The following is a 25,474-nucleotide window of genomic DNA, read 5'->3' as shown; positions in this document are numbered from 1 at the left end:
CAGAATAAACCAAAAGGTATGGTTCACAATTTTTATGAATTTAACATCTAATGAAATGAGAACCATCTGTTACCATTTTAAAAATTCAATTAATTTAAAATCCAACCAAGAAAAGAAAGAATAGTGATTATGTTTTTGTTTTTTTCTTCCTTAGAGTAGTTAATGTATTTCCAGCAAACTTTAGAGTAGGAAGTTTCTTTGTTTACTTTCATTGGTTTGTTTTGGGGCTTATTCGCTGGAGAGTCCAGGGAAGGGCCTTATGATTGTAGGCAAAACTGTGGGGGTGGGTACGTGAACACATTCTTCTGGGGGCTCACTGGTTTAATTACATTCTCGGAGAAGTCTATGGGCCAGCAAACGTTTAGAACTTGTACAATATTGTCCACTGCTGAACGAGGAAAAGCCTTGAGTGGTGCAAGGTGGCTTAGTAGTCTAAAGTGAAGGAGAAAGGAACTTAGTCTTTTACTAGGAAGAGAGTATTTGAAATTTGGAAGAATTTACTCTTCCAAAGATTCAGCCTCAGCAGAGGAACAAAGTTAGTAAGTAAATTAGAACTCTGAAATCTCTCACATGCAGACCATTAGTTAGATGTGAAACAGCAAACTAGTATTTATCTTTGGGTCCCTTTCTCTATCACCACCTTAACGGCCATTCCAAGAACAGATTTAAAGATGCTGATCTGAGAGAGGCAACACAGGGTGTTCTATTCTAAAACGGATCTTATAGTCGTGATCCCGTTGAGCATCATTCTGAATCTAAGCTACTTGTGAACATTAGGTGTCAGCTTGAGTGCACTCATGAATGGATAGGAACATTATTTCAGCATCAGAGCAATTCAGTTTTCCCTAGGGCCCTGTGTTCCAGGGGAAAACTCTAAAAATTAGATGGACATCCCAAGGCTACTGTTGAAAAGCACAGACTGAAGTCTAGGTCTATACATAGAAGGTTGAGTGAGAATCTGACTATAGTCACTGAGGAAGAAGGACATCTATGTCCACATCACGGGATTTTTTTTTTTAATTCCTCCATGAGGCCGTCTTGCTATTCTTATACAATCTGCCTGGTTTAGACACCAGGTTTAGCAATTGCTATCTCAGAAAGAGATCATCCTTTTCATGAATCCTAGACTTTGAGTGTCTAGTATTTTTTCACCTGGTTTCCCTGGCGGTGGGAAAGAATCCGCCTGCCAACGCAGGAGACTAGGGTTCAATCCCCAGGTCGAGAAGATCCCCTGGAGAAGGAAATGGCAACCCATTCCAATACTCTTGCTGGGAAATCCCATGGACAGAGGAGCCTGGTGGGCTACAGTCCATGGGGTTGCAAAAGAGTCAGACACGACTTAGTAACTAAACAACGACGACAACAGAAGAGTGGAGAACAACTGACTCAAGGATGTTAGGAAACTAATTATTGTTGGCAAATACTCTTATAATTGGTGCCATACTAGTGATGATTACTATTAAATAGTTGTCACTGTCACCTCTGCCTATAGCCAACTATATCTCTAACATTTCTTTATTTTTCAAACTTCCCCTTTTCAACGTTAATAAAATATTTGGCAGCTATGTATATCATGAAAACACATTAGGGCATAAAAGCTAACATTTTCTTTTAATTTTAACAATATGCATACTATTGGGACAGAATATTGAAAGAAATACAATGCGTAAGTAGATTTTACACCACATTAGAGTTGTCCAATTTCTCATGTTTAAAATTTTTCTGCATGACTAGAGCCAGGAAGAAATACATGCCAGCATAATTATATGAACAGTTGAAATTTAAACATATTGAAAAGGAGAAGAGAACATGTCCACCCATTTGTTTTGGGTTCTTTTTTTTTTTCCATAACAATCCCAAAGATGAGTAATTTCTTTTCATAGAGTCAAACTGAAGGCACAAAGCTTTAACATTCAAAGAAGGGAGGGGTGGGGAGGAAAGAAGCTTTTTTAAGTACTGTGCAAATCAATACACACAAAAAATCTCAAGATGATAGTTTAATTAAAATGTGCACAAGGTAATTTATCAGCCTCTTCCCTGGGTGTACTAGCCTGTAGAATTTGCCTTCTGCTTTCTGATCCCTGATGGTTTTAACTCGAAGGCATTTAAAATATCTTTCAACCAGCACCTTTCCACTTAGCTTACATTCCTTGTTTTTCTTTATAAACAAGAAATTGTACTGGCTTTGTGATGTTTGTTATGCTTCATGCTTTTTCATCTCCTGTATGAGCTTTGCCTAGCATGAAACGCTGTCATGCAGTGAAATTTACCTGAGAGCTAAAGGGAGGAAAAAAATCTTCGAAGTATATTTTGTTACAAGTTCATAGCCAACTAGATCACTGGCAATTTTATGCTACTGGTTATTTCAATTTAAATGTTTGTAAAAGTACATATAAAAATAAAATAACCACTCCCACAGACATCAAAATGAAAAATCTGCTTGGATTGGAATATACTGTAAGTTGTTTTAAACTACCATGTGGGAATGTTAATATTATTCATTTCCTATTACGTAGTGTTCTAAGGATACTTTGGGAGGGACATAAAGCTACTGAACTCTTGGCTCCTTAATAGTCTGACTCCCATTGTAATTGCTTTGTTCACTGGTTGCCCTGGGTCTTCATAATTGGTTAGGGTCCCAGGTCACAGATCCAATATGGTAGTGGCTCCCACTCTTAGCTGGTTGTTAAGTCTTTAACGGTAGCTTTGTTTCTGTATCATTTTTTTTTCAGATCCGGAAACTCTTCCTTTTATTAAATAATTCAGGTAAGTGCCTTATAATGTTTTTGTTCAACTTTCCTTCCCCTCCACATACAGTAGTCTTCACTTCAAAAGCCACCGAGTAATAAATGAAGACCAAAGCCAAATCCAAAGAGAAATATTTTTTGAAGACTTCTTGAGACTCCTTAAATGTTTCATTTTTTTCTTTTAATTATATAGACCCATTTGGGTGGATTATAAATAATTTCATTTAAGAAAATATATTTACACCATGACTCAATTCTCAGTGTCTTAACTACTTTGTTTTTCAGAACATTCGTGAACACAATGATAATCAGGAAGAGGGAGAGCTTTAATTTTTCTTAAAACCTAGGTCATAATGGCACTATGAAATTACATAGAAAAGAAAGGAAGTGAACTAGATGATCAAGATACTTCCTTTTATGTTTTTTTTTTCTGTTTGAGGTAATTAAATCAGTGACATGAAAGGATGTTGGAAACAGGATGTGGTGGATTAGAAATGGTTCTGGACCTGACACTTGGTTTATTCAACTTTGGGCTTTGCCTCTCACTTATTGCTTGGCTCTGGGAACTCATATGTCCTCTCTAGACCTCCCAATGTTTTTATTTTTGTAAAACAAAAGTTTTAGCTTATTTACAAGGATTTTCCATTTATAGTTTATTTCATTTAAATTATTCAATATTTAGCTCAGTTTAGCATTTTATTGCAGGCTTCCTTGGTGGCTCAGATGGTGAAGAATCTGTCTGCAATGCAAGAGGCCTGGGTTTGATTTCCAGGTCAGGAAGATCCCCTGAAGAAAGGAATGGCAACCCATTCCCATGTTCCTGCCTGGAGAATCCCCATGGACAGAGGAGCCTAGAGGGCTACAGTCCATGGCATTTTATTAGCAACTGTCCAGAGTTGATGGGAATATTATTTTATATTTTAAATTCCTCATTACCTATGAATAAAGTATCAGCATTGCTAAACAGCTTTACTAATGATATAAAGCCCTTTAAGGAGAACCTTTTGATACAGACATTAAATAATTATTCATCATGTATATATTTTTTTCAATAACTATCCAGTGAGAACCTTCTGTGACCAAGCACTATGGCAGGCATCCAGATCTTAGAAAGCAAACAGACCTAGTTTCTGCTCTCAAGGAGAAGGAGATGAATTTTTTCCAATGAAGCAAACTTTTCTTCAGTTAGTCTTCCAGTTTCCATAAAGTTAATGGTAACAACTGTGTTTCCTTTCCTGAGCACAGGCTTATCACAGAGTGAGTGCCACTGAACCCTGGTAGGCATGTGTTCCAGGGAGCCACGTGAGAGATTATTAAAGTTAGCTCTACTGTAATTATTATTTCATTGACTGTGTTTGATACTATTAATATATTTAATGCTCCTCTTTAAAAAAGATTTCAGAGTCACAAAACAATACATTCTCATAAAATGACTCAGCCTGTCATATTATCCCATTTTATTATGAATGCCCAGTTTTCTAAAGAAATTGTAAAATTTTTATATATTATTCCAAATATAGTCAGGACTGGATGGACAACAAGGATGTTTCATTTACTGCATTCAAGCAGAAAAGATAACTGTTTTGGCAAATTTTCAAACTCATTGAAAAATAGGTTTGTTTGGGATTCTAGGGTTCTTCTGTATTAGTGGTACCCAATAAGAAGACTTGGCAAGAAATATGCCTATTTTGGAAAGAATTCTTGATAGATATGAACTCAGGCGTAGCAACATGCCAATCTAAATGGTGAAGCCAGAATAGAGACCCTCAGTAGAACAAGAAGGTCCTTCAGTGCAAAGTTGTCTTTAGAGATATGTGCTCGGTCGCTTCAGTCATGTCTGACTCTTTGCAACCTAATGGACTGTAGCCGCCAGGCTCCTCTGTCCATGAGATTTTCCGGGCAAGAATACTGGAGTGGGTTGCCATTTCCTTTTCCAAGGGATCTCCCTGACCCAGGTCAAACTCACATCTCTCCTGTCCCCTGCAGTGGCAGGCGGTTGTTTACCAATAGTGCCACCTGAAAAGCCCCCTTTAGAGACTAGAGAACTTTAAAAGCAAAGTATGACTTTAAAAAGTGGGTGAGTGTGGCAGGCAGGGGGAGGGAGAAGACTTGTTGGTTAAATTATGCCTTGAGGTCAGATGTAATGGTGGGGATACAATGCACATGTTCCACTGATTTAAAATTTTAAATAGCCTAGTTCAGATGGTAAAGAATCTGCCTGCAATGTGGGAGACTTGGTTTGATCCTTGGGTTGGGAAAATCCCTTGGAGAAGGGAATAGCTACCTGGGCTTCCCCTGTAGCTCAGTCGGTAAAGAATCTGCCTGCAGTGCAGGAGACCCGGGTTTGATCCCTGGGTTGGGAAGATCCCCTGGAGAAGGAAATGGCAACCCACTCCAGTATCCTTGCCTGGAAAATCTCATGGACAGAGGAGCCTGGTGGGCTGCAGTCCATGGGGGCGCAAAGAGTGGTACACGACTGAGCGACTAACAGCTACCCATAGATCCAACTTCACTTCCCCCATGCTATGTACTCAGGAGCTGACAAAAGAGATAATTAGCTCCCCAAATCTCAATATCTAGAGTCAGCTTAGATAACCTCAATGAATGAAGGTGACTGTTTAGGTGGGGAAATAACCTGATCCGATCATCTCAATAAGTCTAAATTTAATGGCATCTTGAGAAATTCTACTGTAACTCTGATCCCATGTTTGAGTTCCTGTGCTCTTTTAAACAGGAGTGTCTACTTTGCAAGAAGAGATTTAACAGCTTATCAAAATGATCAAAATAAAGCATATTTGATAACTGTGCATAGCCTCTACATAAAAGCTAAGTGAGATACACTTTCCATAAGATGGTATTTCATTTTTCTCTAGTGCTGCCCATTAAAAATATATAAATCGCTATGAAAGTGACAAGCCAGAAGGGCATGAATGGTGACTGTTGGACTAAATTACTTTGGAGCCGTGCTCATCCACAGCAAAATGTCCATGCTTCTCATGGCCAGATCGACAACATGCTATTAGGAAGATTTTGTTTTGTTGCTGATCTGTCGGGGAGCAGGATGCCAAGGAATTTCACAAACAGAAAAAAGTAATGATGTTAAGTCCACACTCTTACAAAATTTTTAACCTTTACATCTATGGAAAACTGTGAGATGTCTACTGAAATCAATACTTTTATTCCATTAAAAAGTCTAGCCCTTCACCATTCTATCCAAAACATAGAAGAAAAAAGATATACTTTGTTACTTGGCCCACCATTCCCAATTTAGGAAGAATCTTGTGTTTTAAATAGTTGTCAAACTTTTTTTTTTTTACTCCAGTTGGTGCTTCCTATTAGAAGTTTTAAACTATGGGTTGAAATCATGTTTTTTATAGCTTTCTGCCTTTTATATAACCAGAGACGGAGACCTCCTTTACAGTGTGTGCACACTCAGTCTCCTAGTCATGTTTGACTCTATGAGCCCATGGACTATGCCCTATCAGCCTCCTCTGTCCATGGAGTTCTCCAGGCAAGAATACTGGAGTGCCCTCCTCCAGAGGATCTGCCTGACCCAGGGATTGAACCCATGTCTCCTGCATCTCCTGCACTGCAGTTCAGATCAGTTCAGTTGCTCAGTCGTGTCTGACTCCTTGCAACCCCATGAACAGCAGCACACCAGGCCTCCCTGTCCATCACCAACTCCCGGAGTCCACCCAAACCCATGTCCATTGAATCGGTGATGCCACGCAACCATCTCATTCTCTGTCATCCCCTTCTCCTCCTGCCCTCCATCTTTTCCGGAACAGGGTCTTTTCAAATGAGTCAGCTCTTCATATCAGGTGGCCAAAGTATTGGAGTTTCAGCTTCAGCATCAGTCCTTGCAATGGACACCCAGGAGTGATCTCCTTTAGGATGGACTGGTTGGATCTCCTTGAAGTCCAAGGGACTCTCAAGAGTCTTCTCCAACACCACAGTTCAAAAGCATCAATTCTTTGGTGCTCAGCTTTCTTTAGAATTCAACTCTCACATCCATACATGACTACTGGAAAAACCATAGCCTCGACTATATGGACCTTTGTTGGCAAAATAATGGCTCTGCTTTTGAATATGCTATCTAGGTTGGTCATAACTTTCCTTCCAAGGAGTAAGCGTCTTTTAATTTCATGGCTGCAGTCACCATCTGCAGTGATTCTGGAGCCTAGAAAAATAAAGTCAGCCACTGTATCCACTGTTTCCCCATCTATTTCCCATGAAGTGATGGGACCAGATGCCATGATCTTAGTTTTCTGAATGCTGAGCTTTAAACCAATTTTCACTCTCCTCTTTCACTTTCATCAAGAGGCTCTTTAGTTCTTCTTCACTTTCTGCCATAAGGGTGGTGTCATCTGCATATCTGAGGTTATTGATATTTCTCCTGGCAATCTTGATTCCAGCTTGCGCTTCCTCCAGCCCAGTGTTTCTCATGATGTACTCTGCATAGAAGTTAAATAAGCAGGGTGACAATATATAGCCTTGACATACTCCTTTTCCTATTTGGAACCAGTCTGTTGTTCCATGTCCAGTTCTAACTGTTGCTTCTTGACCTGCATACAGGTTTCTCAAGAGGCAGGTCAGGCAGTCTGGTATTCCTATCTCTAAGAATTTTCCACAGTTTATTGTGATCCACACAGTCAAAGGCTTTGGTATAGTCAATAAAGCAGAAATAGATGTTTTACTGGAACTCTCTAGCTTTTTCGATGATCCAACGGATATTGGCAATTTGATCTCTGGTTCCTCTGCCTTTTCTAAAACCAGCTTGAACATTTGGAAACTCATGGTTCACATATTGCTGAAGCCTGGCTTGAAGAATTTTGAGCATTACTTTGCTAGCGTGTGAGATGAGTGCAAGTGTGCGGTAGTTTGAGCATTCTTTGGCATTGCCTTTCTTTGGGATTGGAATGAAAACTGACCTTTTCCAGTCCTGTGGCCACCGCTGAGTTTTCCAAATTTGCTGGCATATTGCATGCAGCTCTTTTACAGCATCATCTTTCAGGATTTGAAATAGCTCAACTGGAATTTTATTACCTCCACGAACTCAGTGGTACCCCACGCCAGTACTTTTGCCTGGAAAATCCCATGGACAGAGGAGCCTGGTGGGCTGCAGTCCATGGGGTCACTAAGAGTCGGACACGACTGAGCAACTTCACTTTCACTTCTCACTTTCATGTGTTGGAGAAAGAAATGGCAACCCAATCCAGTGTTCTTGCCTGGAGAATCCCAGGGACGGGGGAGCCTGGTGGGCTACCATCTATGGGGTCGCACAGAGCCGGACACGACTGAAGCGACTTAGCAGCAACAGCAGCTTTGTTCGTAGTGATGCTTCCTAAGGCCCACTTGACTTCACATTCCAGGATATCTGGCTGTAGGTGAGTGATCACATCATCGTGATTATCTGGCAGATTGTTTTACTACTGAGCCATTGGAGGTGCCCTCTAAATAATAGTAATCAGCGTGGACTTGCCCCTAAATCCCTAAGCTCCTCCCACACCCTCTTATCACCAAGGTCTCCTGTCTCTTTCTGGACAAGCTTGTCTGCTCCAGAGCCTTCAAAAACATCTGTACCCTCAGACCTAATAACTCTCCCTCCCCTGTGAGGCCCCACAGTGTTTCCTGTTATTGTGACCTCACTTTCCCTACCGGGCTCATCTCTATTTTCTGCTATCTATTGTGAAAACAAGACCATCTTCCCAGAGAAGCCATCAGGCCCCACTCAAATCTGCTGTCCTTGTGGAAAGAATCCCCAAGCCCTTTCTCCCCACGGCACAGAGCCCAGAGTTGTCGTAGCCTTTTTTTCTATTCACACTCTGCTGAATTAGTCACCAAATCCTGCCACTTTTTTTGGTAACAATAGAGATACAATCAGCCTCTTTTTCTCCATTTTAATGGCTAAATCTCTGATTCAGGCTCTGTTTAAGTCACTCACAGCCTACTCCGACTGCTCTCTCTCCCTCTCTTCTGATCAATTCAAAATACAATGGTTAGAATTGCTTTCATTTCACTTGCTTTGACTAGATTTTTTCTTTCTTTCTTTCTTTTTTTTGTTCACAGGCTTAGAATCATAAAATAATAAAATTTTAAAGATAGTTAGGACCTTAAAAATCACCTAGTCCCTATTCTTTCCTGGATGAGGGAATAGGCAGTGAGGAAGGCGAAACTGCCCAGGATCATAAGAGTTGCCTGAGCTGGAATTAGACGCAGGCTGCTTATACCCATGAGTTCCCTTCAACAGTCCACACTGCATCACCCTCTGTGGGCATGCTGAGCCTTCCGTCTACATGTAATCCTGTGGACTGGAGTGTCCGTACTTCATGTACTTAGATACTTCTTTTACTCTAGTCAGGGAAAGCTGGTTTCCTCCCAGACTTTTTTACTCAATTTCCCCACTTTCATGGACTAACATATTATTTCTATACAATTGCTACAACACTTCCTTCCTCTGATTCAAAACTAACTTCAAATCTAATCTCCTCTAAGAAATGGCTGGTTAATGGTAACCCTCTCACCTCAATACTCAGTTTTCATGTAGATTTTCTTCCTCAGCCTTCTCTCTAGCTTATTTGAATTCAATTCAACAAGAAATCAGCACCTACTAAGAGCTAAGCAAAGTGAATAAGCCCTTTGCCACTTAAAAGGTAGGGGGGGAAAAGCTCCAAACCAATCCAGAAATAGTTTCAAACCCTCCAGTAGTTTGGAAACACAGCTGAAGATCAGGGCTGTCAGTCACAAAACATAGCCTACTTTTGTTCTGTTGTGATGCCTAGAAGAATCATTTTCTCTTTGGATCCATTTTGGTCTATTTGCAAGTATTGCTATTAGGCTATGGAAGGGATTCTAGGAAGGTCTAGCAACAGAAATTCTCATTATTTTTTTCTTTGTTAATGATTACTGGTGTTACTGGGAAAAATCAAATCATCTTCACAAACTGCCAATTTTTTTCACCTTTTGTCCTCAGAACAGAATTCATTATAATACACTGCAAGGGGCTGCCCATAGTTGCTTGATAAAATGGTGTCATCAGAAGTATTCTTTATAACTAGTGAACTACTGCCTGGGGCTGGAAATATTTTTATTGTATAAAGATTTTCTGTTGTAATGGAATTGGACTTATTCAAATTCTGAACTTGTTTAGTCACCAACTTGATGGTAAATGGGCAGGCATTATTTATTTAGGGTGTGGGATAGGCAAGCTTTCCTTCTGAGACCAAATTATTGGCGATTCTTTAATTAATCCAGTAGAAGATGAATTGAGACCACAGGATATTAGTTCCTGCTGATACTCTAAAAAACATGATACTGTTACATCGTAACTAATGCTCAAATTCCTAGGGAAACAGTATCCTGAAAATGTTATCCTAAATGAGAACTAGAGTACTCGCTACTATGATGGAACCAAAGTATGAATTTAACCTACCTGCAGAGTTTTGAAACTGGGGCATTGTTTTCGTCAGTGGGTTATGGCCCCATTTCCAGAAAAATCTATCTGAGTCTAATGTAACCTAGCAAATCTTTCAAATGAAAGAGTCTTGTGGGAGGCAAGTTGTCATTTTCTGACATATTATTTAGGGCTCAGCTCAGGTTTCCTTCTTTCTTCTTTCCCCACTTAAACCCCTGCTCACTCTCCACGAGTGCCATTTTCTAATTAAGGCAAATGAAATTTGTAATTTGTAGAAGCGAGACGTGACCTTCCTTGTGAGCCAGCCTCGCTCCTCCCCACACACCATTAGAAAATAGGATCCAGGGGTGGTTGTTTTTTTAATTGGTATCGCTTTGTCTTTAGTGCAAAACACACGGCAATAATTTAGTGAACTTCAGTGTTTCTCTTGTGGCAAATTGATAGCATAATTTTGTTATGAGTGGAACAATGACTTCTGGGAGCAGGAGAGATTCTCCCAGAACTACACATAACTCGGCTGACTAAATGTAATACTTGAAGAAGGTAATGAAAACAGAGCTGAGGTTCAGAGAGAACTAGGAGATTTCAGTCTCTTGCTCCCATCAAAAGGCTACTCAATAAATCATACCTGAAGCTTATTTAATGTCAGAAGCCAGTAAACTGACAAAGTACACTGGGGTGCTTACCTTAGAAAAGGCACACTGAGTCATGTGATCTCTGGTCCCTGGACCTGATGGGGTCATATAATCCATCTATGGATTTTAATATGTAACCTATTATGTTCCCTTTGGTGCTAATTATTTTACACTTCACTTGTTTCCTGTTTACTGACATTGCTTTAGCAATTTCATTATGAAAAAATTACAAGGAAAGGTAATCGAGATGACTTTTACTATTCTATTCTACAGGAGGTTTCTACTTTTCTCTTTAACATTCTTCTTTTATACCAGCCGAGGCCACCAAACACAAACACAAAACACTGAATCCATGGGAACATTGTATGATAACAGGAAACCTGCATATTTGGTAGAGCAAAGAGCCACACTGAGTCACACAGATCCAAGACTACCAGTATTTAGTAACTCACAGCTAAGAAGGTATTTGGAGTTTACTCCATGGAACTTGGCTTCAGGTAACACAGGAAATAAACCAGCTGTGACCAAATTTCACTATGCTACTTTCTACACAACTTTATGAAGAGGAAATTTGCTCGTGGGCACTCAAGAATACCTATACATCTTTGCAACTGCAAAAACAGATGAGACAGTGAGAATCAGATCCATGATTTAAAAAAAAAAAGATTACTTTGCCCAAATGAAATCCTTAGGCATTTCACTGCATATGTGACTTTTGAGTATTCTCACCCATCAGACTACTGCATCAGAGTACCCTCTTTTGAAAGGGGTACTTTTCGGGATTTCAGAAAACATAGTACAGAGACAAAGAAAGATCCCATGTGTTCAATAACTTTTAAATGAAATAATATCCAAAATCTAGGTTTAAAATAGCTGTCAGTTCAACCTTGAAATTAACCAAAATATCACTATCAGCCTGGTGAAAGTATGCAAATATCTGTGACCATCTCTGTGAAGGAGATCTATCAATCAATAATGAAAAAAAGGAATCCCCTGATCATCCTTCTTATGACATGCTGCTGCTGCTGCTAAGTCGCTTTAGTCGTGTCCGACTCTGTGCGACCCCATAGACAGCAGCCCACCAGGCTTCCCGTCACTGGGATTCTCCAGGCAAGAACACTGAGTGGGTTGCCATTTCCTTCTCCATAGCCTTAGTCAAAACGACTGAGTCCTTCCTCAAGAGCTGAGTTGAAACCATTAAGCCAAGATCATTGCAGGGATTTTTCACCTGTGGGTTTTGAGGTAGAATTGAATCTCGATCTTTGGGGTTTAATCTGCTGCCCCACCACTCCCTTAGTAATCACTGCTAAAGTTTTTGTTTATTTAAAGTCTTTAAGGAAGTTTGGAACTCAAGAGGTCAACATTAAACAGCCTGAAACCTCAGCTCACAGAGACTTATCTAAAAGATAAGTTGTATCTAGAGACAGACGGGAAATCTCATATCTCTCAATGTTTACCTTGCAAGGAAAAAAAGAGAAAGAACTCTGATATGTTCCAACCTGAGTGCAGAATGAACAATTCTGACCAGGATGGAGAGTTAGTGCAAATCTATCTTGAACGATCAGTCAGCAATAAAGATTCTCATCCATGCACAAAAGACATACAAACAAACAAACACAAAGAAACCAAGTTTTCTATTATGAAAGATAATGAAGCAGGAAAAAGACGTGAAGAAAGCAAAATTTAAAAAAATAAAAAGGAAAAACTATTTTCCTACCCATGTTGCTAACAGTTTTGCAGATAAATAATTTTCCTTGTTTCTGGAGATTAGGGGAACTAGCTCAGAAAGTTGTCAATTGGATAGAATTTCTGGGATAAGCACTGGGAGGTGCCACCTAACCAAAGCTCATTCTCTAATATTTGAAAAATTCAACACAATGAAAACAACAGCAGCAACAACAAAACAAGTCCTTAAGATCAAGAGGTTAATGGGACCTACAAAACAGAGCAGATTCTCAATTAAGTAATTTTTGGAATGCTGGTCTCCAGTGAATGAATGCATGAATGAATGAGTGAAGTGAATGAGGACCTAGTCTAAAGATTCATTAAGTACTTATTTCTCAGAGAGCGAATTTTCAGAATATATTTAAAAAATACTCTATACTCTGGGTAATGAAAGAAACGAGGGAGAAAATTTACTGGAAATGGTAGCAACATGGTAAAAAGGACAGAGAACTCAGAACCAAGCCATAGCCTTTTTTAAGAGTAAAAAGACTTGCATTTTTAAGGGTAAAAAATTTAGGGCAAGTAAACAACATGGTATTGGTATATTCTCATCTTTTTACCTTCTTTTTAATAGCTTCTAATTTAAAAGTTCTGTTTCATTTACAAGCCGCCTTCTATTTTCTACATGCTAGAAGTAAATTAGAGAGTAATTTGAAGATTCCTGTTTATTAATTTTTTAAAAATACAGCTTTATTGATCTGTAACTGGGGTTAGGGATACTTACTGAATTGACTGCTATAATTCTGTAACATTTTCAATGGATTGTCTCTATTTTTTTTCTTACTTAAAAATAAGCACATAGCAAGTCAGTATCATCCTACTTTAATATCATGTGACCCACTGAGAAACCATGTTGATCATGCCAATAGAGATGGCAAAAGGACTTATTTGAGTAAACTTTTGTCTCTCTTCCAAATACTGCTACAATGAAGTGCATAAATAGGTAGAGCCTCTGCCTAACCCAGGATTTGTCTGTGGAGTTTATTGTCTTTATCAATGAAAGAGAGGGGGCCAATTCTAAAAATCTTCAAATATCAAAAATGATCTACATATTTGGTTGATTTCTCCCCCCTTCCATATTTAGAGGTTTTAAAAAACCTTAAGGTTTACCATGAGAAATTTTATCTTCAAAAGTGTTCTCATTTAAATATTTTCTTTAAGGGGTAGTTTTTGGAAGTATTTCAGAAACTTGTTGCATTCCTTTTTTGTTGTTTTGTGTTTTCTCTGTAGCCTTGTACTTTCCTCTAAATGAGGAACTTCTTTTCTCCCCTTATTGGCATTCCAACCCAGCAAAGAAATATGCATCCTGAGATAATGCTGCCAGCTTGCTATGAAAACCATATTTCATTCTTTCTTTGCAGAGCGAAAGGGAAAAGCACAAAGGAGCTGGTATAATTGAATGTAAAGGATTGCAGCAAACCTCCCCTTTGAGTCCCCTCGCTGGCATCTCCTTCCTTTATTCCCCCCTCCACTCCTTTTGTTTACCACTTTTAAAAGGCTCTTGCTGAGTCTCAGCCGCTTGGCCAAATTTGGACTGAATCTCAATTTCTGGAAATGGTACTCGCATCTCTACAGGATAGAAGGTGTCCAGAAACGCTGGAGTGACCTGGCAACGGATTGGAGGCACAGCTGCCTAGGTACAATGGATGCCTTCGATTTTCAGACTAATGTGGGAATGTCAGGAATCTGCTGCAGAAAGTAAAGTAGGAAAACATGGTAATAGTCCCTCTTATTCAAAATTGGCAGGCCAGGGGTTGATGCTCTGGTCACCCTCAGTTCCATTTGCTGTAGACAGAGCAAAATGAAATCCATTAAATTTTCGGGCAATCCCTCTGGTTAAACATTAATCATGTGTATTTTTCTTTTCATGTCTTTTAATCTCTCTTACCACCTCCCTTTGGTTTTCCTCTTAGAAACAACTGCAGGTCCCTAAGAAATGATCATATGACCATGGAGACGGAATAACTGGAAGCCTAGTAGAGCTGGAAAGAGACTGGAGACCCTAAGCTAATACAAATTCAGCTCTTTCACAGGAGTGACTGTCGGTAAGAAAACATGTATACACTGCTATATTTAAAATGGGTACCCAACAAGGACCTACTGTATAGCACAGGGAACTCGGCTCAGTATTACGTGGCAGCTTGGACAGGAGGGGAGTTTAGGGGGAGAATGGATACAGGTATATGTATGACTGAGTCCCGCTGCTGTCCACATGAAACTATCACAACACTTACTTCAACATATAATAAAAAGTAAAAATGAAAAGAAAACACTCGAGTTTTAGCAAAAGACTTCATGAGGTTTTCTGGCCCCACATCCCTAGCCATCTTGCCTCCTCCCTGGGTCATTGGTTTCTCTGGCATAGGAGGCCATGGAAAGAGAAATCTTTCACCTCAAGCTTGCCAACCAGGAATTCAACGCTTTTTTTTAAACCTTCCCTTCCTTAGCATCGGCAGTCTCAGCGTATTAAATGCTGACAATGGACCTAGCACCTGGCAAATCTGACTTGAGATTCAAATGGATTTTTATTCAGAAACATAGATGTAACTTGGAGATAATCAGCAAAGACGGCAGCTCTGCGTTTTAACAAATGGCCATGGTGGAAACTGCTGAGCAGGGAGAAGGTATTCAGTCCAGACGGCTCATTCCCTTAGGTTTCTCTCAACTCCACCTCCTTGGTCTATCACTCTCTCCTTCAATCCTTTTTCTCTGGAGATGAAAGTGTCCAGCTGTCCCTGTTCCTCATTTAGATTTCCTGCACCACTGGCCAATTATTCCATATGTTTATTACAAAATTATTTTCCTCAATTCCCAGCTTACTCATGATGTCCTAATATTACAATGTATTTTCCAGTGTCTGCTCTCCTTGCCAGGGAGTGACAACGTACACACCTTTGAAAATGACTTGTCTTTGCTGTGAAGAAGTGCAACCTCTTTTACCACTAACCCAGCCACCTACTCATTTAATTAGGCTCAGACTGGGCTTGGGGATTCACTGACAGAGGGCCTGACATTGACCCTGTCCTCAACCCCACCGAGAACACTATTATTGCCCTTCAAGAGTAAGCAGCAAAGAAAAGCATCTGGCACCCCTAGACTGATGGATTCCTGGGGAAAATGATTGCTTTCCTTAGGCTACCACTCTGTTCCTGTCCATATTTTAATCAGGGCTGGGAAGGTCTTCTAACAAAACCTCCTTTTCTTTTCAGAGCACTCTTAACCTACAACAGGAGTGCACACACCAATTCTTTTGTCTCCTTATCTTTCCATTTCACAAGTAAGAAAACCAAGTCACTGAGTAGTTAATGAGCCTAGTTTCTAAAGGGAAAGGGAAGAAGGCTAGAAAGAGAAACTGACTCCCAAAATAACTTTCCCAGCACAGTTCTTTTTTGGCTGCACCACTCGGCTTACCGGATCTGAGTCCCCCAACCAGGGATCGAACCAGGGCCGTGAAAGCACTGAGTCCTAATCACTGGATCACCCGGGAATTCCCCTGGCACAGTACTTTAGTCCGAACTGAACAAGCTTTTATATCGTCTAGAAAAAACTGTCAACATGGTCAAACTGAAATAGGTAAAACAAAGCTATTGCTTCCCATGAGGAAGTTCCACAAAGTGGATGTCTGATTATTAAAGGCTGTTGTAGCAAGAAAGATTGTTGGAAGACCACTGATGGAAAGATGGGGCAGGCAGGATGAAGATATTTCATATCTTCAGGTCGAGAGGCTGTACAGGGACATTTAAATCTATTACACAAAAGAACTCGCTGAGCTACCTTCAACTGAAAAAGCTCCTTGAAATTTCAGTTTTGTGCATGTTTATTTGGGGCCCTGGAGACAGCCTCCTATCAAGAAAGTAAGTCCTTTACTCCTAGTATACCTGTCTTCTTGTTTTGCTTGTTGGTATTTTGCTTGTTGGTATATAGATAAGGATGCAATTACTTCAGTGACATGAGTTTTTAAAAACAGTATTTCTTCCTTTTAAAATTAAACCTAGAAACAGGAACTTAAAATTAATATTATAATTCTTATATAGCATTGAGGAAAGTTACACGAGAACATGGAAATGTTATGATTTTTCACATAGTATTTTTAGCTTTCTTGTTATTTATTCACTAAGTCATGTCTGACTCTTATGCAACCCCATGGACTGTAGTCCACCAGGCTCCTCTGTCCATGGGATATTCCAGGCAAGAATACTGGAGTGGGTTACCATTTCTTTCTCCAGGGGATCTTTCTGACCCGGGGATTGAGGGGTTTTAATTGTCAAAGTTAAGATTGTGCTATACTTCAATGATTACTAACTTCAAAGATGTATAAATGCACCCCAACAAATTATTCAAGCAAGAACTTCCTCATTAAAAAAAATAATTTTCAAAAAAATTTTCTGTCAGTGAATGCATGTAAGCATGGCTCCTGAGGAAATACCAGAGCATTAATACCCAAAACTTTCCTTCAAAAAGTCTAGTCTTCACAGCTATTTGAAGCCACTTACCTCCTAGGGCTCCCTAATCTTACCTCCCTGGCATCAAAGAACTACAAAAGAAGGATCATCTAAGAAACTACAAAAGTCTATCTTTGTTTAAGATAGAAACTATGCACAGTAAGTTGTCTGCTCTCAAATTTTATTGCCTCTATTTTTTTCCTGAAAGAAATCTCCATTCTAGTTTATAAGTGATTTAATGATGTCTTAATTGATATCATTGTTTGAAATCATCATAAATCTCTCTCTCTCTCATTTTTATAATTATGTACTTTTAACTGTTTTAACAACAGATAACATCTGCGGTACCTGCCAGCACTATGCTGAGACCGCAGTACCTCTCTGACATGTTACAACTGTATGTGACTATTGTCCCCATTTTATAGATGAGGAAACCAAGGCTTAAAAAGATTAAGCAATTTGGTGAAGGTCGAACATCTAATTGATAAAGGATGGAACCAGGATTTTAGCCCCATGGGGTCTGGCTCCAGAGTCTGATTACCCACTACGCTATATTACCTACCAACATTTAATGAATATTCAGTCATAGTATATCACGTTTGCTTCTTCATGGTGAGTAACTTATTCAGACTGAGGATATTCATTTTTTTGCTTTTCTTCACTCCTATGCACACACTTTGGGGATTTCACAGTTGAGGTGACTCTCCCCTAACTGAACAGTCTAGAAAGCCAATCTCACCATAGTACTTGTGATTAGCTTTGGCAGTGAAGTGCATACATACACTGAAGATCGGGTTATCATCAATTTTTTAAAAAAGTCTTAGTTAGATGACTGATATTAATAGATTTCTGATGACTAATTGTAGGAAAAAATGACTTAGTGTCAAACTCCACTCTTTTCCTGAAATCACATTTTGATTTGGTGGTATCATCAATTTTTGCACACTCCCTACTGTAAATACACAGGAAAAGCCCATTAAGATTATTCTTAACACTAGCTGCTAAGATAGAACAATCTTTAATTCCCTTTATTATCTCCTAAACTTCCTTTTTGCTTATTTGTTCTGAAATTACTGACCGATCTTAACAGGTCTGTTTTTATTGCTTACTGCTCTCATCAAGTGCGTGGAGCCATGTTCTATTGCTTATTACTACAGAGGATATTTTACAGCAATACTTAACTACCCTGACCTTGCTAGGCCTTTCTATTTTAAGAGGTAAGTGAGAAGCAGAACTGAAGCAGGTCTTCCATGATTTTCCGATGTGAATGCTTTCTACACTATTCAAATTCTTTTAGTATAGGCATCAGAACACACTAGTCTGAAGTTTTGGCCTCAATCAGAGAAGTGGGTATTATTTCCTAGCAGAGTTGACTAAATGAGGTTTAGAACTGCTTGCTGATCCCTGTTCTTTTTTTTCCCCTTTCTGAGAGCTCTCAGGGCCTGGAGAAATAGTTTACAGCCTACTCTTCTCATCTCTTTTAGTTATCACTTGGCACTTAAGAACAGTGATTATGAAGCCTTTTGTAATGAGTTCGGATAGCTTTCTCTGTTTTAAAGATGATACCACCAAGACATTGGACAGTTTCAGAATGTACTGTATAGTAGCTGGTGTTCTCTTTTACATTTCTTTTTGAGATCCACCAAAATACGGTCCTTGTGTGAAACTCCTGGTAGTCTTTTAGAAGTATCTGCTGTATTATCCTCACAGTCACACCTTATTATCAAAGTTATGGTAGCTGTTAGCTAAGAATTAGACCTCAGGGCAGGATTAGAGGGTTTTTCAGAGGGAAGTGTGAAAATTAGGGAGATGGAATTATTTTGTAAAGATGTAGGTGTCAACACTGATGCCATATTATGGGAAGTATGCAGTGTGATAGACTGTCACATTCTAACCCTTGGCATTCTGCGGCAAACAAGGCTCAAATAATAGAGAAACAAGAAACCCAAGCTATCACACCACAGAAGTCCTCGTCCATGCCCTGGGGCTTAATGGAATTCAGAAAATAAGGGGTGCTCTCTCCAGGTTCCAACCGGGTGTCTAATTGTGAGAAACGCTCATCTTCAGATATGACTGTAGCATCTTCACTCTTCAAGTGTAATGACTACATCAAAAAGTACAGGGAGTGGATGAGAGGGAGCAGTACTTTCAAAAAGAGCAAGATCAAATGTCAAAGTCAAATATCCATGTAGCAATAGTTCCTTTTTTTCCCCAAACTCCTGTCACAACCACCCTCAACTTGTTCCAAACTTATAAAAATTATGATTTTAAAGCAACATTCACTGCATTAAGGTCCACTGTATACAAGGTAGCTCAGCTTGGTGATTAGTACGATGATTATTAAAAAAACATGCAGGGCAAATAAGTCTTCAACCATCAACACAGAGTGCATTTATTTTATTGTTTTAGACTTCTGATAGCTTGTCCTAGGAACATAAATGAGAATATATATATGTTGACATATACGTATCTACTCTATGAGGCTCCTATCAACGTGGAATCACATACACATCTCTGTCTGGAGATTACAGCCTTTATTCCAAGTTTTTGGTCTAAAGGGTATCTTTAAATGTACATAGTTCCAATCTTCAGTAGAAAATTAAAGTGAATTCAAGTCTGTATTGTCCATCCTTTCTTTCTGCCTTTCTTTTCAGGTTAGCAGTTTATTTCTGCATTAATCACCCTGACAGAAGCAAGGCAACTCAATTTTCTGCTTCTGTAGGTAGGCACATCACTTTCTGTACAGCACTAGGCATGAAAAGGGCTGCAGCTAAGCTTTGGTTACTGGTGTAATTGAAATGCTATCCACACTATAGGGTGCATTAAAGCCAGATAACGGCAGTTCCTGTGGCCAATTTAAGTAGCTTGACTTCCCTGGGAAAAAAAAAAAAATTGCCTGACAGATAAGGCAGACAAACTGGCTAATTCTCCAAGCATGTCTCTCATTGTGATCCTAGAAAAATGAGAAAAAAATGAATCACAGAACCACAAAATCAATTGACCCTCGGGTAGCTCATCAGGCAGCGAGCCTGATAAACCTAAAAGCTTTGTTAATGTCTGCCTGCCTGTATCCCACAGATAGAGCACTTTGTAAATGAACCTGCTTTGATAAATATATTAAGGAAAGCTGTGAATAAAGGCAGAGACTTCTCATTTGTAAATACAACCTCTGCTACATGGAATTAGAATGATAAAATGGAGTTCCATGTAATTAAGTTTGTATAAGGCCTGAAATCCGTGCAAATACTTTCCCTGAATTTTGAAAGAGAACTGTCAGTTCAATTAATCTGAACATCACCCCAAGAATGTACTGAACAAAATTAAGCTGCTGATAAAACCTGGGCCAGTATTTTGATAAGTAATTCCTATATCATTTCTTGGCCACTGTGATCATTTTATTTAATCCTCTGCCCCTCCTTTTCCTCAGTTACCCTCTAAGCCATATACAAAGAGTGATGTCCCATGCACCTCCACGGCAGTAATCGGCCAAATGTCAGAGCTAAAAGTGGGTAAATCTTTGGTTTTTCTTACCCTGTGTTCAAAAACACAAAAAAATTTGGGTAAATAAATTTCTGTTAGGATTGCTAAAGAGCTTGCATCTCCATCACCCTAAAAAGCCTAGACAAACCTTCCAGAACCGATAACTTCAAATGACAACTGCACCAAAATACCCAGAGTAACTACTTTAAATGGGAGTGACTTAAACTGAATTTGCTCTGCTCAATTCAAGAATTTTAAAGCATCAGAGACGGGGAAAGTGAGGTGGAGAGAAAGAGCAAGAGAAGAGAAAAAGAAAGAAAGAGGGAGGGAGAGAGAGAAAAAGGATATATCTCATCAAAACCATTTACCTCGTTACCTCTTCCTCTCCCTATGCACCACGTTCACACCTCAAGGTAGAAACACAGGAGTTATCCTCCTCAATCCCATTTGTTTCAGAAACAAAAAGCAATGATTGAGCAATCTTATCTTAGCCACAGGAGAAAGACATTGATTTGGGGGTCACTCACCAGTTGTTTACTTGGAGAATTGTAAGTCCTGTATCTTGAGCTAACTGTTTCTTCTGCTCTTCGGAAGGGTACGGATGCTAATGAAAAAACAAATGTTTTGAAAGATGTATCAGAAGTTAAGAAAGAGTCACTTACGTCTATGAATGAAACGACTGTTCGTGATTTCTTTAGTCTATGACTTGATTTTCCTAATCGCGGCCTTTTAATCACACGTAGGGGAAAATGTGGGCAGAGACAAGAATCCAAAAATCTGCCCATGCGGCCCGGTTCCCACCATGCTGTGGAGGCCAGCAGCACAAAGCCAGCAGCGTTGCAAGTGTTCAGTTTCCTCAGTCAATCAGGGATGCACAGCACTTGGGCGAAGGGTCTGAATTTTGTTGTCTACAGTCACTTCATGTACGCTAAGGGAGCTAGTTTCAGGACCGTTTTACTTCCTAGAAAACCTCTGTGCGGCCCTTCTCCTATGTTTCCTTTGTAAGATGGCTCAATATCATCATTATTTCCTGGTTAATCTAAGATTATTGACAGTCAAAGTTTGGAAAGTAAGATTGTACATAATCACAACTATACTTGGAAGCCATGGCAACTGCTTCAGTTACAGCAGAGTTCACTGACAGTTATTTATGTTGACTCCTTTAAAGGACAGTGGAAGCTTCTTTCATTTTTCCTGGTTGCTGCTCCGGGTTAAGAGGGTCACATACAATGACCACACATCACAAGGAGTCAATTATGGGAAGGCTTCACACAGAAATTTTACATTTTACCCTCAAGTGTGGCAATAAGAGAATGAAGCCATAGGTTTCAGTGTTTTTTAATTCTTTACGTCACAGCACAACTCACCAACGTTTATAACAAACCATCCTCCCATCATCAAACCCCTTTCCTCTCTCATTCTGAAATCAGGTTGTTACTTTAGATTTATGCATTTACTCTGAGACACTCTATTGGCATATACATAATTATAAAATATATCTGTTAAATAGGTCCCTACTCTAAATTCACTGGCTTTTTTAAACAGAAAAGCAAACTTTTATACAGCATGTCAAAGTCGTTTCTAAACTGGAAAGCCTTCAGGAATAAATATTTCTCATCAATGTTATTAAAGGGTGACATTAGGTACAACAAAGTATTCCATTCATAGCATTCTAATCATTCCAGTGTTTGAGAGCAAATGTTTTTCACTCATCTAAGATTTTATTCTTCAGGTATTTCATCTTCCATAATAGCGTGCATTATCCAAAATGTGCACAATTACTTATTAGCAAACCCAAATGCCATTAGGTTAAACAAAATCCCCTGTATTGCAAAAGGGGTTAACTAGATTTGTATTAATATAGAAGCCAGGCTTTTAATATTCTGCAAATGTTAACAAAGAAAGATGATAATGTTGAGTTAATATGGGTTAAGCATAAAATGAAAATAAATTTTTCTGATTGCGAGGTGTTGACATTTTTTTGGCTAGGGCCTCCAGCCTGTTCCTGAAAGCTGTGTAATTACAGAAGGCTTTTCCCCTCCTTCCCCCTCCTGCTTCAAGCCTACCCACATTAGTAATGACCCCTTCACTGCTTCAAAAACCACTAATGGTCTTCAGCACGGGCAAGAAAAATGAACAGGATAAATTGGAATCCACAGTCAGTAATTTGCATCCTATGAGGCAGCTTTGGCCACTCACACTCATTCCTGGCCATCAATCGTTGCCTGTCAGGTGCTGCACTCTGCCACCATGACAGATACTCCTCCTAACACTCTGATTCGTCCAAACAATGTAATTGTCCTCTATTCTCCTTTTGGTAATGGAGATAATGAATGGCTGCACAAACAAGAAGGACTGCTCATCACAGATGCCGGGAGTGGCTTCAAACTGGTAAAGACCTAGGGTACAAATTTTAATTGACTGACAACACTGGTTGGAGGGAAAATGACCAAAAAGATCCCCAAATCCTTCTTGTCGTGGTATTTTCCTGCCAAACTCAAGGGAGAAGCACCCTCTGACTTTTTATTCCTCTAAGATTTTGAAAGCCTACTAGGTTTATAGGTTATTTACCCAATGGAAATCAATTCTGCAAATAAAAATGAAAACACGGCCTCATCACAAGGATGTATAGATCTGCATTGGTAATGCTGTCCAGTGTGCTGTTTCTTCATGCAGTGTTTTCTTTTTTCTCTTTTGGTGTGTGTGTTCAGTCTTGCTCACCATTGCGATGTTTTTGTCAAAGACAGTTCTGACAAAATGTGGGCTGTAATGCGTGTGTGTGTGTGTGTGTGTGTGTGTGTGTGAAAGAAGCAGAGGCAGAGACACACACATACATGTGCACATGCACAGAGAAGGTTCAGATGAAATAAAGATTTAGGATGTTAAGGTGGTAGAAAAATAGAAAGGTAAAGTTAGTTACAGTCAGTTCCTTCAAGCAGGACTGCACATTCAGATGGAATAATAAGAACTCTTCCCAGTGTTTTATTAGAAATTTAGTCAATGACCACAGAATTACATAAATAGTGCATTATATCTTGGGAATCCCTGAACTGTACTTTCACTATGAAAGCAGTTGCAAATTCTGTCCACAATTATTAAAAAAAATTGGGACCTTACGAAAATTCACCTTGCACAGATGGCTTTTTTTTCCTTTAATTAATAGGGAAGACCATAATAACTTTAACTTACTTAAATAACATTCTGTGGTTTTGAACATTCGTGATTCTATGCCCCTTTTATACATGGAGTGGACTGTTTATCTGAAAGTGTTCTGGCAGTCGGCCACTGTATTTCTAAAATTAAAAAAGGGACGGAAAACAATCAGCTTTCAGAGGAATTGGAACCATGGCAATGTGTTTTGGATTAATTTACAAATATATGTATATATTTAAAGCCAAACTGTGGAACTAGAGAATTTCTACTACATGGTCTGTCATATGCATTCTTCTACTTTATTAGAACAGACATCATATTGAAATAATAAACATGGGAAGCCTTCACTTCTTCTTTGATGTGTATTGCTAAATGTCTGACCGGCTCAAATTTAAAATAAACTTTGGTATGTTTGCACTTGAAACTGGAAGTAGACCACAAGCAATAATTTGTTGTCAGTTTCCATATTCTTGGAATAAGGCTATAGTTTAGTCTGCTCACTGATGGGGGCCAACCCACATTGGTCCAGTGGCCCAGAGGTGGCTCAACTTACTCATAAGAACATACATTGTAACATAATAGCAATGATGATGATTCCCTTCATCAAGAAAGAACCAGCATAGGTCAAAGTTTTTCACATCCCCAAATAATTTTAAAGCCACTGTTGAATACAAGTGACTCACAAAGATTCTCTTATTTTGAATATCAGCTGACAACTGTTCAAAAAGCTAATAAGACACGTATGGCTTATGACTCAATGTAGATAGAAATTTTTTTTAATTGCCTTTTTTCTAAAGACTCATTCGAATGTGAGATGTATCTGTATCCCAGATACTGACCTTAGACTTTTTTTTCCTCCTCCTTTTTGGGGTTAACCTGGTTGATCAAGTACATGCAAATAGATCTACAATATAAATTTATCACTGAAACAGTTCTTGGGTGAAATCACTTAATAATATTCTTTTGTGGTTAATCCTTGTCCATTTTTGTCCAAACTGGAACAAAATTTTGTTCAAATTTATCACAATCTTTATTCCATGTTGAAAGGATTTGTACTAATGTTTTAGAAAACTTCAAGTGATATTTTTAATCATCTTATGAATTAAAAGTACACAATAAATTATCAAATGGATCAGAGTTAAATAAAACATGAAGTTCTCACAAAAATGTTTCCCCCACATACAGCAGAGTGAAAAAAGGAAACCGTAGAACGTGTATCTTCAACTTTTGTAAAATAGATAAATAGCTAAATAAATACATTAATTAAATACACACATCAATGCTTGTCATATAAGAAAAACATCTGTAAAAATACACACTGAATAATGGTTTATGTTGTGTAGGGCCTGGGGTGCAGACTTTTACTTTCTGTTTATATACTCCTATATCGTCTGCATGTATACTGCTGGAAACAATTTTTAAAAATCAAATATTAATTAAAAATGGCAATTTATTGTAATTAACTTATACACTCCATTTTAGAAAACTTTATTCTATTTATTTATTTATTTCTGGCTGTGCTGGTTCTTCGTTGCTGGGCAGGCTTTCTCTAGGTGTGATAAGTGGGGATTACTCATTGTTGCAGTACACAGACTTCTCACTGTGGTGGCTTCTCCTACTGCAGAGCACGAGCTGGAGGGTGCTTGGGCTTCAGTAGCTGTGCTTCCCGGGCCCTAGAGCACAGGCTCAATACTTGTGGCACCCAGGCTCAGTTATTCTGTGGCACGTGGAGTCTTCCCAGACCAGGGATCGCACCCATGTCTCTTGCATTGGCAGGTGGATTCTTTACCACTGAGCCACCAGGGAAGCCCCTATACTCCATTTTTCTTTTTTTCAAAAACATGCTAATTCAACTTTTTATACAGTTAGATATTCTCT

The 25,474-nt window shown here is 39.1% G+C and overlaps 1 protein-coding gene across 5 annotated transcripts in view; it reads right to left on the bottom strand.

The window, feature by feature from the left end:
- MEIS2 (Meis homeobox 2) overlaps positions 1 to 25,474 on the bottom strand; it is a 223,587-nt gene that overhangs the window by 49,490 nt on the left and 148,623 nt on the right. For all 5 annotated transcript variants that reach the window (XM_005904112.2, XM_005904114.2, XM_070378253.1 and 2 more), the window contains one exon: positions 20,971 to 21,047. In XM_005904112.2, coding sequence (XP_005904174.1) covers positions 20,971 to 21,047 — 77 coding nt within the window. The remainder of the gene's footprint in view (positions 1 to 20,970; positions 21,048 to 25,474) is intronic.

Source organism: Bos mutus, chromosome 10 (assembly GCF_027580195.1).
Source record: "Bos mutus isolate GX-2022 chromosome 10, NWIPB_WYAK_1.1, whole genome shotgun sequence".
In the NCBI taxonomy this organism is placed as follows: domain Eukaryota; kingdom Metazoa; phylum Chordata; class Mammalia; order Artiodactyla; family Bovidae; genus Bos; species Bos mutus.
The sequence above is the reverse complement of the archived record's forward strand: the minus strand, read 5'-3'. Positions and strand labels throughout refer to the sequence as shown.